At 49.2% G+C, this 17,936-nt stretch overlaps 1 protein-coding gene and 1 long non-coding RNA gene across 5 annotated transcripts; both read right to left on the reverse strand.

Moving 5' to 3' along the window:
• Positions 1–777: 777 nt before the first annotated feature.
• On the reverse strand, positions 778–2,102 carry LOC128801668 (uncharacterized). The gene is made up of 2 exons (XR_008435225.1): positions 2,003–2,102; positions 778–1,267 (listed from the first exon to the last, which is right to left on the reverse strand). It is a non-coding gene; the product is annotated as an uncharacterized LOC128801668 (long non-coding RNA).
• A 3,368-nt stretch (positions 2,103–5,470) lies between these two features.
• LOC128801605 (uncharacterized) lies at positions 5,471–16,297 on the reverse strand. Of its 4 annotated transcripts, XM_053967621.1 has the most exons (6): positions 16,102–16,297; positions 14,691–14,900; positions 13,679–13,839; positions 7,664–8,719; positions 6,644–6,835; positions 5,471–6,201 (listed from the first exon to the last, which is right to left on the reverse strand). In XM_053967621.1, exons 4-6 carry the CDS (start codon positions 8,234–8,236, stop codon positions 6,016–6,018), a joined length of 951 nt encoding a protein of 316 aa, XP_053823596.1. In that variant the 5' UTR covers positions 8,237–8,719; positions 13,679–13,839; positions 14,691–14,900; positions 16,102–16,297; the 3' UTR covers positions 5,471–6,015. The 4 variants fall into 4 exon arrangements, 3 of the variants coding, with proteins under 3 accessions (XP_053823596.1, XP_053823595.1, XP_053823594.1); XR_008435218.1 differs by having other exon boundaries at positions 6,644–8,719; XM_053967620.1 differs by lacking the exon at positions 5,471–6,201 and having other exon boundaries at positions 6,403–8,577.
• Positions 16,298–17,936: the final 1,639 nt, after the last annotated feature.

The raw sequence follows: 17,936 nt of genomic DNA on the forward strand, positions 1-17,936 counted from the left end.
GGGGAAGGAACACGAGGTAGGTGAACTGGGGACCCAACTCTCTCCCTTCTTTTTTAACAAATTAAGAATGGAATGAAAAAGCGGAAAAAAACGACCGACTGAAATCCTCCCCTGAACTTGTAAATCGTAAATCTTTCTCCCAACTCTTCCCGTGTAGTAGCAGGAAAATGTTCAAAAATAAATTTAACAAAAGGCTTTAAATCTCTCTTATTAAAAGAATTGTTCCCTAAAACAAGGTGGGACTTAATTTGGATCTAAAACTCCCGTTGAGCTGGAGACAGGCAGTTACCCATTATATCAGGTCTCACAGCTAAATCACCCTCTTTGAAAAGGAAAAAAAAAAACAAAAAACAAAAAAGGGAGGTGAAGCCTAGTCAGGCATAAGAAAAAGCAAGATAAGCATACCTCTGAAGGACTCAGGCATAAAACGGGGACATCGAAGAGGGGTCTGGTGGAACTTCTGCTGGTCCGAGGGCGTTGCCGCTGCCGAGCAGCTCGAAGGTCCGTCGGTTATCAGCAGAACCCAGGAGACAGAAGCCTTCCGAACTGAAAGGGCGACTGTCCCAGGAAACTGGTCCCGAACTCCACTTGCAATCCTGGAGAAGGCTGGTCACAGAGCAGGCAATCTCCAGGAGATGGACAAAGACTGGACCCGCTGGTGTCCGTCCCTGTTTGGGCGCCAGTTGCCGAGCCGTGGGGGCTTTTAGCCACTCGGCACGAAGCTCGGATAGCTGGTACATCTGAGGGTCCACCAGAAGAACGGGAGGGACACTCGGGCTGCTGAAATCCTGCTCGTTTATTGAAGGGTCGCAGAAGGGGCAAACAGGGAGACAACGAAGCAGAAGGGAGGCAGATTCCGAGAGCCCCGAAGGGCGGGGTGAGGATTCTTTTACTGCGTAGCGGTAGGAGGGTTTAGCATTCGAGGGTACAATCGGGAGAAGGCTAAAGGGAGGGGAAATATAACATTAACCAGTGGGGAAAAGGGAAAGGAGTGTTCTTGGTGGAAGAACCAAAGGGAAAACGTGGAACAGAGAAGATTCTAGGCTAAGGGGCAGACTTGAACAATAACTGACAGGACAGGGGGAGGGTACAATTCTCTTACAAAAGGGGGTGGAGAACTCATACAACTGCTGTTTCCCATGGCAACCCTAGACTGCCTTCCCCAACCCCTCCTCCTACAAGAGTCCATGTCCTTCTTCAAGGTCACAAAGAGCTTTCCCAGAGTGGCAATTGCAGAGTAGGACACCATGGATCGGAGGTTGGTCACCTGGGGAAGTCATGAGGGGAAACATAAGAATCACCTTGAAAAGAAAACCAGTTGGCTTCAACAGAAGTCCCAGAAAATGACAACACACCCCACTGTGTTCAGGGGAACATAAAAGTACAATAAGAGCAGAAGAGCACAAGCACAGAAAGGCACTTACTCTGGCACCAATTTCTGGCCTCGGAACTGCTTACTGCAGGCCTAAAAAAAAATTCACTAAAGTGTTCTACTTAACCCTTCTAAAATGTCCATGCCTTTGATTTTAGGCCCTTTTACTAGAAAATTGAAGCAAGGGCTGCTTTCAAATCATAAAGGCACAAGTCATAAAGATAGAAGAGGCAGGTGCTCCTGTTCAAAAAAGCAATGCCAGCAGTTGAAGCACTCAGCCAGGAAACAGAAAACATGGGCTCAGGCCTACAGACTAATTTGCAGTGTGGATTACAGCTTGGGCAGAGATTGGGGCTCTGGCAAATAACATCATTAGTGCCTCAGTTTCTGCATTTGCACATTGCATTATAAAGGCACCACACTCAAAGACAAGTGTCAGATACCCAACCTAGCAGTAAATACAGCTACATGTACACACAGATCCTACAGAGAGCTGACAGACATTAGAAATAGAAGGTCTAACACCAGAAATGAAGGCAGACCCTGAGCACACACGGAGATGAACAAGCACATGCCTACTCCACACACCGTGTATGAAGTATGGGGGACAATTCAGAACAATGTTCTCACCTCGCTGGTAACTGCCAAGCAAACGTCACCAAGTCTACAAAGCAGGACCTCTGAATGGGACCCAGCCAGGTGTCTGATGTTGAAGAGTCCCTTCTCCTTCAGCTCCTTGAAAGGCAAAAGATTGATTTTTCTCTCTACCAAGGCAGCACCCTCTGAAATTACCAGGCTGGCAGCTCAGTCGTGCAGTGAGAGGTCCTTTTCAAGGAGTACTTCATGAAATCGTGGAAGGCGTTGCCACAGGATGCTGTGGCTGTCAAAAGCATACACAAATCCAAGAGGCAAATAGAGGGGTTCCAGAGCCTTCATCTGTGGCCACTTTCTGAAATCTCTGGCACATGATGCCTCTCTGTCACTGCTTCCTAGAAGCTGTGAGACCGGGTCATGCTGCTGTTTCTTGTCACCTCCCTGTACCTGTCCCTGAGACACAGTCCCACCGGGCTGCTATTGGGGCATTTTCCTTCTTTGTCAGCCCCAGCAGGCAGTTCAGCAGGGAGAGTCTGCACTGGCTCTCTGGAGCTGAGTTTCCACTCTGCAATCTAGGCCTCTCTGTCACCCCCTCCACTCCACCTTAGACATTCCCCAAAAAAGCAGCAGGATGTCCCAGAAGATTCCACCCCTGGGCAAGAACTGTTGAAACTCTGGCTTTTCCCAAAACCCCCTACCTAAAACAACCCCTACAACAGCAACATGTTATTGAAAAGGTGCAAACAACTCTGTCTCTCAGCACTTGCTTTGCGCAGGCCCTCAGCTACAGGAAGGTCTGTGAGGCATCAGGGCTGCAGCACAGGGCTGGTGACCGATCCCACGGGCACCCCAGAGTGTCATCCAGACCCCCCAGACCTGCAGAAGCTCTCTGCTCCTCACAGGACATCAAAGAGAAATGGGGAAGAGAAAGCAGAAGAGAAAGGGCAGAACAAAGTGACTGCACAAGGAGATGCATTGTGGCAGATTTTTCATGCTTATCCCAGTGTGAGTGGAGTCCTTACTCCTGTATCCACCAGGGAGTGATCAAAAAGACATCAAAAAGAAAACTAATATCACCTAATATTTGCAGGCTTATCAGCTCTGGGCCCCCTTCTGCCTGTGTATAATGTTGGGACACATGGTGAGTATTGATAAAACATCTCAGGCCCATATGAAGCAGTGAGAAGGAAAAGGTTGAATTCCAAAAGTGCAAGATTCCTAGAGGATTTTATTTCTTTTTCATTCTCTTCTGCCATGAGCCCTTCAGCAGTAATGACAGGCTGAGGGACTTGAAAGCACAGCTCCCTGGAAGAACTCCCTGGAGCTGCTTCTGGCACTCTCCTGCAGGAGGTCACAGGGAGACCCTGTCACCTGCCATTGCTGGCAGCAGTGGCAGCGGAGAGGAATCTTACTCAGTCCCACTGGGCCAGTGGCCCACAGCACCCAAATCTCTGCACTCAAAATTTCTGCCATGCTGCTTCTGCCTTCAGCCAGCAAATCATCTAATTCCAGAGCTTTCTCTCGTCCCTCAAGATTTCCTTTGCAGCCCCATGGAGCAGCAGGCGAAATGAGGAAACAGCATGGACCTCCTGCAGCTGGAGCGCTGCTGCAGACCAAGGCCGAGAAAAGGCTGCTCTCAAATCTTTATCCTCTCAATGCTCTGCAGTGGTTTCAGCAGTGCCCTTTGGCCCTCTGGGCTCTCAGGGCTCAGAGGCACTAGCAAGACACGCTTGTAACCTACCTTAATGCTAAGAGGGACACAGAGTGAACAGGGCCTTTCTTACCAGTCATCGCTGCCGAGCAAGGAGAGTGCCTCCCTCAAGGACTGCTGTGGGTCTGCAGAGGCTGTGCCCTTCTGCCCCTTCCCACGGAGCGGCTCCTCTCGGCGCTTGGCACCAGTGGCCGTCTGCGAGGTCACTGTAAGGAGAGGGTCGGCCATGGGCGCTGCAGTCCCGGGCAAGGCACCCCGCCATGGAGCGGCCTGCAGCCCCATCTCCCAGCCAGGGCTCCATGTGGTACAGACTGGCACTGGGTCCGAGGCTTCCCTGCTGTCTGGTGCCTTGGGCTCCTTGCTTTCTCCCAGCCTCCCCCGGCTGGGCACAGCTCCGGCTAAACCTGACAATTGCCCACGCAGCGCCAGCTCCCAAGTGCCACAGGTGCCACAGACAGCGGCAGGTTCCTGCGGCCGCAGAGCTCCCACTCCCTGCGAGACAGTGCCGACAGCAGGACTGGCTACCCAGGAGGGAACCCCTCTGGTGCCTCTCTTGTCTCAGCGCCCTGATTTCCCCCAGCCCTGAGGACAGGGGCACTCTGCAACTCCTGAGGCGACACCTGCAGCTGCCTGGCGCCAGCACCAAGCCAAGCCTGAACAAGCCAGCCCTGCTGGGCCCGGCTGAATCCCCACGGAGCAGCTACCAGGGAACAGCCATACCTGACCCTTCCCACCTTACAGCGCCTCTGTTTCCATTGACTGCAAATATTCTAGACAGCAGGCAGCTGAGTGCACATACATTTTAGCCTACTATTGGCAAGGGAGTACTTTATGGATTTTGTTCTTTCCAAGCATCATGAATCTTTTCTCTTTCAGAGCTACACACTAGCTGTATTTCAAAGATGCTGAGGTGAAATTTATTTGCCATCTAATGGATGTGTTTGCAAACTCAGCAGTTTCTAAGCTTTCTCTTGTAGAAAAAAGCAATTTCCAGACTAGACAGTTGATTAAAAAGCCTTCCAAATGCACTCTGAGGATAAAAATATGCAAATACAGACCAACATTATTGGCAGATGCACTCTCTTGTTAATCAGTTGACCTGGGTTTGCCTTAATTGAATTGTTTGGTAAGGAAAAAAATTTACAAGGCATGAGAAAAATCAGGTGATAAATGCATTTCTCATGAAACCAATTTGTCATCAAAAGCACTGCCAATCAAAACTTTCATGTCGTGCACTCAAAAGCTCATTTTCTAATGTGCATATGAAAACATTTGCACTGTCTAAAATGATAGACTATAAATATTGCACAGAACCCAGATGAACTGCTTTAGATTCTGTAGGGGTTTTGTGCTCCCTTGCATGTTCTGACAAAGTATGGAGGAATGATAATATCAAAAATATTCAGATGGGAGCTAATCTGGATGTCACTGAGGTACCCCAGCCACTGGCATCAGTGATGTCACTGCAGAAGTATGTAGACATACACATCCAGATTCACTATGGATGGAGAGCCACGTCAGGTTAGTTCTGGTCAATTCTGAACATGGAAGCAGCACCACTAGAAAAGAGCATTCAAAGAATCATTCCCAGCTCCCTTCTACTTATCTTGCCCTACTTGGGATCCCAGCACAGGCAGGCTACCCACAAAGAAGAGACAAGAGCCACTAGGTGTTGCTTCTTTTCTCTCTCCGACATCCTTGTTTTCACCTGGCTACTCTTTCCCGGGGCACTGGCCAGGCGCTTCCGGGAGCAGCCAGAGAGAAGCAACAAACACCTTTGTGGGTTCGTTTGATACAGACAGAGCTGTTTAGAGAGCGCGATCAAGACCGGGATAAAGAGACTCAAGAGATTGGACACTTGTTGTGCAGTCCAAAGTAGGTTGTATTTGCTCGAACATTGCACGTACAAGTGACAACGGTCTGGGGTTGAGTTACAGGTTATATAGGGGAAAATAAGAGATAAGGTGAAACCAATAGAACAATGCCCAGTATGAATACATTATAGGTAAAATCCAATGGGAATAACTTCAGGGGGAAGGATGAATACACGTAAAAATACAGAATAGAAACTTCAGCTTTAGGTTTAGGAAACAGAAACTCCCATCTCAAATTCACAAAGCCTTTTTGCTCCGTTTGCGTAGCTGTACACTACAACATCACCCTCTTTTTTGTTTAATAAAAAGAACAGAGCTTTGGGGGAAGGAGAAACTGCGGCTATCAAACTGCAGTGTTGTTTTGTTTTCCATCTTCCCACCATTCTCCTCCCGTGGTGGCAGCAGCAACTACAACAGGTGCGGAGGCTGCAAACTTGGAGGAAGCAATGCTAGAAATGATTCGCTTAAAAATCCCAAATGATAGCAAAACTAAAAAAATTGCAACTACAAAATAACAAATGTCCTTTAGAGGGACAACACCCACCCAGAAAGATCCCAGCCCTTAAACATGCCCTTGAACCAGTCCTCATTCTCCTGCTTATATGGAGCCAAATGAGGAGCAGGAATGTAGGAATTGACATCCTCCTAATCTGAAAGAAAAATGAAATCATACAACAGGGTAAACTAACTATAAAAATTCTGCCAGTATAAAGGAAAAACAGGAATTAGGGTTCTCCTCCTCCTTTGTGGCGTTTCCTGTTTGATGCAACTGCGTCATCTGTGGGGTCTCCAACACCCCCCGACCCACCCCATTTGTATCATCACACGGGGTGGATCTGCACTCCCCAGTTAGTTTTTTTTCTGGTTGGAGAATTCTTCCCCCCACCCCCCAGCCCCCTGAGGAGGCGCTGTCCCCCGAAAGGGGCACTGGCTGATGAAATGGCCTTCCTCATTGCAGTAAAAACACCTGTGTTTGGGAGGAGGAGAACTCGATGCTGGAATTTCTGGGGTTGCTGATGTTGGAGCAACCTATTTTTCCTGAGGACTTTCCACCAAGTCCTCCGCCGTCAGTGTGGCTTTTCTTGTGCACACCTCGATGAGCTGATCCAGCGTAGGTGGAGGTGATGCTGGAAGACCCATGATGACTCGTCGACAGGCTTCATTTGCATTTGTGGTGACAATTTCAAACGTGATTTCATCTCGTGCTTCTTGTCCTTCCACCTTTTTCTCAACCGTGTCTCTCACTCGATCAACAAAATCCATGAATGGCTCTGAAACAGATTGCTTGAGAGCGATATAAGGTATTATAGGTTCTTTTGAGGGCATACTAATGCCCATTCTGCTGCGTCTTTTGAGAGGTCTAACACTGGTTTTGGAATCCCTGCTGCTTGTTTTTGGTCTTGGTTCCAATCCCCTTCACCCACTCGAAGATATTCGAGGGTGATCTCGTCACCTTCTATATCTTTTGCAAATTGGGACTCTGCAAAATTCCTGGAAGAAGGTCTCCTGCAAACCTTTTCCAAATTCTTTCCCACATTCTGTATTCTGATGGAGGGAGCAAGCAACTGAACAAGCGCTTTAAATCAGTAGGAACTAAGGTGTTAGAATTGAAAGTTGCTTTTAACATGCTCCGAAAAAATTTGCTTTTTTTCCCAAATTCACATTTTGTTTTTCAGAGTTCCTTTATGCATTCGTATGAAAATGGTTCCCATCTGGGGTTTTGCCCTCTCGCGTTGTACAACACTGGCGTGAGAAACAAGGAGTTTGAATCCTTGCCTGCTTTCTGTTTCTCAGCTTCGGCCTCCCTGCCTTTCCCGTCGCCATGGGAACCAGAGGCCGGAGCTTGGGAAACAGGAGGCGGGGGGCAGGGTCCGGAGGCTCGGGGGTGGAGGTTTGTGTGGGAGTGGCTGAGGTTGGTGATGCCGTGTGGAGCAGGGCGGGATCGGGTGGTGCAAACTCGAGAGGTGGAGCTGAAGGAACCACCTGGAGGGGCGGTGCTGTGGGTGGAGGCCTGCAACAGCACCTGGGAGGGGTTTGGTCTGCCGCAAGAGAGGAGGAGGAGGGGTCAGGACAAAGGGAAGGAGGGTCAGGGACTGGTGTGTGGGGGGGTACCTGGGAAGGAGGAGTTTCCGCCGTGCTTCTTTGTCCATCTTGTGATGAGACAAAGACCCCCGCCACGCGGCCTCCGCCATCTTGTGGCGGTTCGTCCCGTGGGGGGCGTGGGAAGGGATTAGAAGGGGTACAGCATTTCTGGGAACAGCCACAACTGTGAAAAGAATCAGAAGAGGGGTTAGAAACTGAAGTTTCAACACAGCGATTAGCATTTTCAGACCGTGGGGGTCGGGGAGATGGGGGGAATAAAGCAGATGGGCTCTTTTCAGCTTCCCGCGTTTCCCGACTGTCTGCACCTTCTTTAACCATGTCATAAACTAACAAAAAGATCCTCATGAAGCCTTTTTTGACTGAAGGGTCCCCTTTCTTGGTGCCTTCTGTTAAAACTGCCCCAACATGCTTCCAAAAACCCATTTTCCTCACATCCTGAGCTGAGACATTTGGAAATCTTAAAATCAACCACTTTATAAACTTGTTCACAAAACTTTTAGAAAAACTTTTTCCTGACTCTGTCAGGGTTACTTTTACTTGGTAATAAATCTCTTTCTGCTGCGTGGACAATTTCCCACCCATTCTGACCACCAGCAAGCCTCACCCACCTGCTGCTGAAAAAAACAAAGAAGAAAACCTAAAAAGGTCTAAAAACCAACAGCGGCACCCCGCACACTGCACGCTCACGTGCCCTTTCCCTCCACGGGAACGGGGGTGCCTCCACCCAGATTCACTAACCGGGGCCCTCCCATGCTAATATTGAATCTTACTGAACCGTCGACCCTTAGAAAACAAAAAACAACAGCGGTTCCTGGTCTGAAGTCATCTTCTGGGGTGTGCAGAAGCTGCGTCTTCGCTCCTCTGAAAACCCGGAACCCGGCAGGAGCCAGAAGAGTCTCTCAGTGGCAATAGTGCTGCTGGAGCTGAGCAGAAGGAGCGGAAACCCTCTCAGGCTCGCCGTGGTCCAAGAGCTTTTTCCCACCGGGCGGACTCTGGTGCTGACAGCTCAATGGTGGCGGCGTCAGCCACCGTGTCTCCCGCGGTGACGGCGGTGGAAATCAGCGTCTGGAAAAGCCCCAAACCGGAGCGCTATCTGTCGCGCTTTAAAAACAGCCCCACATTGGGCGCCACTTGTTGCTTCTTTTCTCTCCGACTTCCTTGTTTTTGCCCGGCTCCTTTTTCCCGGGGCGCTGGCCAGGCGCTTCCGGGAGCAGCCAGAGAGAAGCAAAAAACATCTTTGTGGGTTCGTTTGATACAGACAGAGCTGTTTAGAGAGCGCGATCAAGACCGGGATAAAGAGACTCAAGAGATTGGACACTTGTTGTGCAGTCCAAAGTAGGTTGTATTGGCTCAAACACCGCATGTACAAGTGACTATGGTCTGGGGTCGAGTTACAGGTTTTATAGGGGAAAATAAGAGATAAGGTGAAACCAATAGAACAATGCCCAGTATGAATACATTATAGGTAAAATCCAATGGGAATAACTTCAGGGGGAAGGATGAATACACAGAATAGAAACTTCAGCTTTAGGTTTAGGAAACAGAAACTCCCATTTCAAATTCACAAAGCCTTTTTGCTCCATTTGCATAGCTGTACACTACAACACTAGGAACTATCTGCTGTCTATTGACTGCAGGCAGCAAACAGCCCGGGAGCAGCAGGCAGCCCCTCCTGCCTGTCATCTGCTGCACACGGCCGCTGTATTTGCTGGGTGACACAGGAGGCACTGTTTGTTCCCTCTTGGCATTGCAGGCCATGGGATGGTGGCAGCGAGGAGCCATAGGGCACTTCTGGGAGCAGCAGCACAACTGCACCAAGCCGCTGACTGCCATGCAGAGACAACCCTTGCTGGGATAGCAGAAAAGCTGCCTGCAGAACTGGACAGCAGCACAGGCAGAGGGCCCAGATGGTGAGTGGACAACTGATCGTGGTGGTTCTCCTAGGTGCACGGTGAGCACACCCTGGCAGACTGCCCTGCAGCTCATCCCTGCAGTCACAGCTGCCTCCTGGCACCAGTGCTGTAGTTTGGACTATCAGGATGGGCAAAAGCCAGAGCTCAGGCTTTTACCACTACTTTATTCAGCTCAACTTTCCAATGGATGTCTAAGAACCAACTGTTCAGTCCTACCAAGCTGGAGTAACTCAAATGTAGATTTGCTGTTTGTTCTCAGGACAGCCTATGGACCTGAGATCCCAGCTGTGCTGGCTGAGGCAGCAGGCAGTTTGTGCTCCTTGTGCAAGGAAAAACCCATGCGGGAAAAAGCTGCCACGGAGCAGGCTTACCTGAGGAGTTGCGTGGGAAGCTGCCATGCCCATGGATGATGGGCGTATTGGGCAGTAGGGGCACATTGTCCTGCTTCCTCAAGACCTTCTTCTTCAAGCCACTACCAGGGTGTTTTCCCTGCACTCTAGAAGCTGTGCCATAGACAGGTGGTCTGCAGGGACCAAAGAGGAGCTTCTAGGTGGACGGTGCTGGACAGGGTGATGATGGAAAGCACCAGAAAACTTGCCAGAGCTGGGGAACATCTCTTTGTTATGCCAAAGAACTTCACATATAACAATGGTATACCACTTTATACCAAGTATAACAGTAACATGGGACAATGATCACAGAATCCTAGAAGAGTTTGGGTTGGAAGGCACCTTTAAGCACCATCTAGTGCAACCCCTGTGAGCAGGGACATCTTCATCTAGATCAGGTTCCTCAGACCCCCATGTAAACTGGCCTTGAACACCTTCAAGGATGGACCAACAACAGCTTCTCCGGGCAAACCCTTCCAGCTTTTCATCCCTTTCATTACACAAAAAAATTCTCCCTAATAATCTAATCTAAATCTACCCTCTTCTAGCTTAAAACCAAACTGCAGTGATGCTTCCCCTAAGAAACAAGGAAAACCAGTATTGCTTTGCTTTTGTTTTCCTGTTTCAGAGGCTGGCAGGGGAAGTTAGCAAAAGAAAGTGCAGATAACCTTGTGTGATGCCCTCGGGCTGAGTGCTGCCTCCTAAGGGCCCTGCTGCTGCCCTCAGGGCAGTGCTCACAGCCCTGCAGTCAGAGCCCCTCAGCCGGGATTCAGTCGGGAACTCTGCTTGCTCTTGGGGCTACAACAGAAGCACTGGCTGGGGGCTTCAGCACAGCTCTACAGCATCAGCTCCTCAGCAGGGAGTGGCCAGAGAAGGATCTCTGGTATCTTCAGTAGAAGGAGTTGAATTTTCTTGCTTCCAGGTTGCTCCCTGGTTGAAAAGCATTCTTTTGGACTCACCTTCCCTGGAGGCTGCTCTCCAGGAGAGTCTGAAGCTGCAGTGTACCTTGCAAGACAGAATTTTCTACTCCGAGAGACTTTAGACATGAAGGTGGAAAGCTGATATTGTTACTGACTCAGTGAGGCCATGGGCAAGACACTTCATGCCTCTGTATTTTTCTTTGGGAAATGGAAATAAATCCTATGCAAGCTTCCACTCAGATGCAAGTGGAACAGTCCCCCAGTCTGATTGCAACAAGACAGGTTCCAGATTGCAGAGCTCTCAGAAGACACAGAGATTATGACTGAGAGCAGCAAGGTACAATGCCTAAACCCTCTCCCAAGGGATGGGCTGCTAGCAGCAGACATGACATTACTCTGTTGGCCAGCAGACTGAAACCTGCTGCATGACAAAGGCCTCACAGGCCCTGGATGCTGGAGAGCCTCTGTGTCTGATAGAGAAGGGCAGAGATGGAGATTGCTCTTGACAGAGATTCTTATCTGCCCTTATTCATGCAGATTTTAGTAAACATCTTCTTTCCAGTTCCCAAAAGTCCTGGGTTCTAATACCTGTATGCATTTAGATCAACATTTTCTTCTTTTTGTTGGAATATTTTAGAGGACATTCAAAGAAAAGCCTAGGGTTGCAGAAGTGATACCCAAACGTGAACTGTGTTCTTGACACTAGATAATTCGTTTCCCCCAAGGATTTTCATTCTAAACTATATGAGATTGGGCCACTTTCAGGCCAGCCTAACTAAAGGCTGATTTTCTTAATGCAAGTAGAACAGTGGAGCTCATTCTGGAATATTCTCCAACAGAGCTGTTAAAATCCAAAAGTTCCACTTTTGCTCTCCTTACTTGTTCAAGGGGTTTATTCTCTGCTTGCTTTTCAGCAGAGACACGCAAACCCAGCAGAAACATGATCTGCCTCAAAATATTTATATCTTGGCTAATACTGAAAAATTCAAAATTTCCTTAATAGAAGTAGCAGAGGGCAGATCATTCTGAAATACTCTCCAACAGAGTTGTTCGAACTAACAGAAGTAATTCTTTACATGGCTTCACAGAGGATAAATTCATATGGCAGCCAAGCATATGAGAGCAATACCTCTCTTAAAACTGGATTCCTTCACACTGTAGAATGCTCGGGTCAGTCATAAAAGTGAGAAAGGTAAGGTTTAATGAGATGAGGTATTTCTAGTCCAGAACTAATCCAGAAAAAATGTAATTTACTTACTGAGCAATACTTCTCCCTAGCTGCACTAAGCATTCCAGCTGCAAATCAGCAATTCAAGAGTCATTCCAAAGGGGTTGTACCCAGGATTTGGCAGAACTAACCCTGAGCAAAGGGACCAGGGGATCTGATCCCTTTTCCTGCATCAGCAGAATTATTTCTTCAAGTCTCATCTCTCCTATCATTACACACCCAGAGATGGCAAAGAAACAGCAACAGACTTTCATTGAGGCTTTCAACTTGAAAGCATTGGCTGGCCCTGATACACCAGAGACCGCATTTTGTCTGGCACAATTCCACTTGTCAGGGATCAGGCAAGGCAGGGAGGGAGGACAAGGCAGAAGGCATCTCCTCCCCCAGCCTCAGCCTGCAACACTGACGCAGGCAGAGAGAGCTGGGGAAGAGATTTGTCATTGTGAACCTGCAATAGGTGGCTTTGGGCTTATGCTCTCAGAGGATGACAAACTCAGAGCTTGCATAGGCTGCAGCCATTTGGAAGGCCCTTTCTCTCTAACTGGAAAATTTATAAGGACATTCTGTCAGAGGAGGTTTTCTTATTTCTGCCAATACCAAACCAGGCAATGTCCATGAATCTCCTTCAGATCTCAAAGGGTTCAGCTCAGAAACCCCAAGGAAAGGTTTTCTGCTTCAAAAGCAGGAGGATGGATTTCATGCTAAATGCCTTCTTTTCCCTAATTGTGACACTAGAAAGGCTGCAGGGAGATAAAAGGCATGTGCAGGATGGACAGCAATGTTTCCTTTTCCTGCACTGCATTTCCAGGGCCCCAAGGTACCACTCCAGCTCCTGCCACTCAACACTTCACACTAGAGGAATTTTCACTTCACCCCTGGAGCACAGTCCCACTGGGTTCTGGGAGAGTCCACTGAGCCCATCAAGGAATTGAAACAAATTTAAAGAAATTTTTTAAAGAATGGGATTTAACCAAGCTTTCCAAATGTCACCTCTGAGTCAAGACTACAATGGTCATTTTAGGACAGATGCCTGTCTGTCCTAAAATTATGCCCTCTACCTACCTGCATGTTTACATTTCTCCTCTTTGCTTCTGCTGCTGGATGTTGGCCTGGAGAAGATGGAGGCCAAAAGAACATATGGGGAGGTAGAAAGAGAATGGAGGGAACGGGTGTATCATGAAAGGAGGCAAACCTTCTTAGCCTGGTCACTCTGACGAAGGAGGAAATGCAACACATAAAAACAACAGGATGCAGAGCTGATTCATTGTCCTTAAGCTTTCCATTGCTGGAGTCACACAGAGCTGGCCAAGCTTGGTGTGAAACAATAGCCAAATCCAGCAGAGGACCAATCATGAGGTAATTTTGAAGCCCTGCCTCCTCTTCCCCACCACCACCTCTGCTCTTGGGACATAGGTGTTGGCTTTCACATTGTGCTGGATCATCATAGAGGGGCGTAATGGTGAATACACAGAGGTTTGCCGAAATACATGGGACACCTGACTGTGCAACATTACCACACGAGATGGGAAGAGAGAGGTGAACAGCACACTGCAGCAGCAGACTCCTTGGCTTACCTCATCTCCTGACACTCCTGGAATTCCAGCTGTGGAGAGCTTTGCAGAGACCCCGCAGTGCTGCCAAGAATGGGACTTATTGCCTGGAGTATGGGGGGGATCAAGAGTGGTCCCAATGACCCCTTCTTCATAACCCCCTCAGTGAAATAGAGCAAGGAAGTCTGAAAAGAGTAGAACGCAGTGCTTAGATCAAGCATGCAGCCTTGCCTCCATTCATGCCTCAAGACCTTTAGCCATGCATTTAACTGGGACCTGGCAGGAAAAGTCAAATGCATGGAGCAGCTTGGCCCATGATGGGGAAAGGTGACTGAGGAAAGGGAAGTGGTGAGGGACAGCCCCTGTCATATATTTGCTGCCTCTCCCCTTGTTCTCAGTTTTCTCCAAGAGTGGCTACATGCCCAGCTGGCATTCACATGTTTGATATCAAGATGTTTCTGAGGTGCCACGGGCCTTTTGGATGGCATGGGAGTGGCTTTAGATCACTGTTTTCTCCCTGCCCGTGTGGTACCTAACAGCCAGTGCTGATCTCCAGCCAAGTCCTCACAAAGCCATTCTGCAGGATGTCAAAACCTGCTTTTCCCAAGCCCCTCATTTCTTCTGCTGCTGCCCTTCCCTCCTACACTTCCCCAGCAGCCTTTGAGCCCAGATGCTGCTGAGCTCTCGGGATGCTCACTGCTCTCCAGCTCCCACACATCCATCATCTCAGGCTCATAGGCATTTAGGAAGGTCAGCAGAGCTCCCTGCCCTGCTGCTCTCTGGAAGGTCTCTGCCTGCCCAAGTTCCTCCAGGGCCCCCATGCCATGGCCAGGAATGGGGCTGGAGGCAGCAGGGGCAGATGCACACCCTTCCTTCCTATCCCATCATTTCTGGCCCAGCTAAAGAGACAAATCAGGGCCTGTTCTACCTTTAGTGAAAGGGTCAGTTCCTGACAGAGAAAAGCTCTCAGAGCTCTGCTGACAGCACATAAACTGAACATTTCCCACACTGGACTTAGCTTGGTCTCCTTACTTACATCCTGTTCCCTCAGAACTCAGCTCCTGTTTTTTTCTACTGTCCTCATCATAGCTGCTGCCATTTTTCCCATTCTCCTGCTCTCCGCTGCATATCTAGCTTGGCTTGGAACAAGGAGAGATCTTCTGGATGGGAGACAATGGCTTGGAGGGAAGGAGCATAGAGGGACTGGCCAGGGAAAACCTCTTGGCAAGAAGGTAGCCAGTCAGGCCTGCAAAGTGGAGACACAAAATATAACAGAGGCCACAATGCAGAGGCCTAAAACATCTGAAGCTCCGTATTTCATGGGACATATTTCCTGCCAACTTCTAAATAGCTGCCCAGGGAAACATGCTCCTGCCGGCAGACACTTGAGGCAGGCCAGGGGAAAACCCTGACCCACTTCCACAGAGCTACCACAGGAACAGCCTGGCCTCTGGGCTCTCCTGGGACAGCAGGGAGCCCAGAGCCCTGTGCTTTCCAAGAATGGCTCAGCTGCACATGCACCCTCCTGCTCCTCTCCCTGCCCCACAGCTGAGCAGCCCTACAGCTCCACGGGGCACTGGGAGAGCAGATCTCATTGCAGGGGGCACATGCAGGGCACAACTGTTCCCTGGCAATGTGCACAGGTTCTCTGGGCTGCCACAAGACCCTTCCTCCCACCAGAGAATGGTCCAGCTCCCCCCTCACCTCTGTGTAAAGCTGAGCCATGCTCACAAGGGAAGAAGTGACTTAGGTGAACTCCCACCTTTATCACCAACACATCTTATGGGTGTGGCACTCAAGGGAAATAATTTTTAGTTGTTGAGGAAATTTCTTTGGTTTTATTATTCATGGAACTAGCCTGCATTTAATTCCTCTGAGCGGTATTGAGTTAGCAAGTCTGAAGGGAAAGGTGGAAGGCTCCAATGATAAGAGGGGAAAAAAGATTCCTTCTTTAGGCTGGCCTGTGAATCCACAGGGAAAACCCACAAAGCTGTGACTGCTAGTTCTGCAAACCACAAAGACCTGTCAGCAAGCAGGCAGGCCTTAGTGGTGTTTCTGTAGCATAGTAATACCATCCTCAGCGTTGGACCCGATCAGCAAGCAGAGGAAGAACGGGAAATTTATCTGTAGTGAGACCTGACATTGATGGCAAAGAAAGCAACAGGACTTGCATCTCATGACCATGTCCAATCTGTGGTCAGCTTTGGCCACAGTCCCTGTCCTGGCTGACACTACGAGTGATTTGGCTACTGTAAAAAGGAGAAAGCAGAGTAAACTAATGATAGAATGTTGCGATTCCATGGGTGTCCCTGCAGGACCATTTCCATCTGTCAGCCACCTACTCTGACATAGAGCCAGCACTGACCCCCATGGACAAGTTTTCCCTGAAATCTGCTGGGATTTTTTTTCCATTTGGCTCAGGGCTTTCAGCTCCTTTCTATCCTCACCTTTTCCTTCAGTGGTCTTTCCTTTTGCAGTCAAATCCATGTTTGAACCCATGCTTCTGCCTCACAGAAGTATCTGGGTTTGAATTTGGGAACGCTCTCAGAGTAGACAGCGACAGGAGCTTGGTACCCAGCCTTAGAACAAGGTTGGGTGACTCCAATCGCCAGTGCTCGGCACAGAGAGGCAGAGCCAGATGCGTCTCCTGCCGCTGTGGCCGTGTCAACCACAACCTTCACAACTCCAGTGTGGGGCTGCCCCTTTGTGACACGCTCACCAGTGGTTCTCTTGTCTCCAAGGCTGCAAAACCCCACCCCAATTCCATCCCTTTCCCTTCCCTTCCCCAGGGCAGCCAACCCTAAGCCCAACCAGGCCAGGCCTGAAGGTTTCACACTGTCTAGGTAGTAGACCCTTTCCAAAGCTACTTTTCAAGGCCTTTATTTCTGTAATTCCCACTCAGTTCTGTGTTTTGCAGCTTGTTGGTGTGGGATTTTGTTTATTTCTTTTCACATCAAACAAAGTGGTGGGACACAAACAATGGCACCAGGCGGTGAAAGTAAAAGAAGCTTTGCACTCCCCAGTAGATGACCCCACAATTCAGTTGGCCAATAGCTGTAGGGAACAAATTGACCATCTAAACATTCCACTTTTGCTCTGCTTCATTGTTCAAGGGGTTTATTCCCTGCTTTCTTTATTGCAGAGACATCCAGACACAACATAAACACGATCTGCCTCAAAACATTTCTGATCTTGGCAGTTCCTGACAATTCAAAATTTCCTTCATGGAAATAGCACAATAGGCAGGTCATTCTGAAATGCTCTCCAACAGAGCGGATAAAACTAATCATGCTTGGTTTGGCACAACTTAGCCTGAGCCATGGGACCTGTGGGTCTGATCCCTTTTTCTGCATCCGCAAATTCATTTCTTCAAGTCTCATCTCTCTTATCTATTCAAAGAAGCTTTGCACTCTGCATTAGATGCCCCCAGTATTCAGTGGGCCAATATGATCAGTGTATTGGTAGGGTGTAAATTGACCATGCAAAATTCTCCTTCGTTGTGGCAGGGGTTTATCCCCACTTTCTTTCTTGCAGACACACCCAAACCCAACATTACAACTCTTGCCTCAAAATAATTCTCATATGGACTGTCCCTGAAAATTCAAAACTATACTCAGAGCGTTTCCCTGTCCCCAGGGAAAGGCTCCAAGGCTGGGCTCTCACCTGCACGGAATGAAGAAGAGCCGCTGCACTTGCCAGCGGCTCCGGGGTCTCGCAATCAGCACTTTGAATGCAGCTTTTGTACACACTCTGCCTCTCTGGGCATTGGCTGCACCTCTGCAGGCCAACATCCTCCAGGCACAGCTGCAGCAACGAGATTGCAACAAGTCCTGGCTGAAGGAGTCTCCAGTCATGCTGCAGCCCTTCACCTGCAGCGGAATCATCTTGTGCTGCCACGGGGGCAGCAAAGGGGGTGACGGGCTCTTTGCAGATGAGGGTCTTCTCCATGTGCTGCTGCTCGCTGTGCTGATACAGCTGCTGGTGCCCTCCCCCACAGCTGTACCGGGAGCCTGTCTGGAAAAATAACACTGCCAGTGCCAGTGCCAGCCACCGATCCCTGCCATGGCCCTGCCCACAGGGCGTCCTGCCTACCAAACTGTTCCAGTCAGGTGATGTCAGACACCATCAAAATACCTTCAAACGATGCATTTTCCACATTCTGTCAAAATCATGGCCATACAGTCCTCATGCTGGAGGCAGACTGCTGTTGGCAGAATGGGGGAAGCCCCAGCAGCTGCTCTCCTCATGGCTGGATGGCCATGGCAGCAGAGGCAAGTCTCTC

Source organism: Vidua chalybeata, chromosome 30 (assembly GCF_026979565.1).
Source record: "Vidua chalybeata isolate OUT-0048 chromosome 30, bVidCha1 merged haplotype, whole genome shotgun sequence".
NCBI lineage: Eukaryota > Metazoa > Chordata > Aves > Passeriformes > Viduidae > Vidua > Vidua chalybeata.

Coding starts and splice junctions, on each gene's coding strand:
- LOC128801605 (XM_053967620.1), bottom strand. CDS start 8,236: ATGGGTGGGAAATTGTCCACGCAGCAGAAAGAGATTTATTACCAAGTA.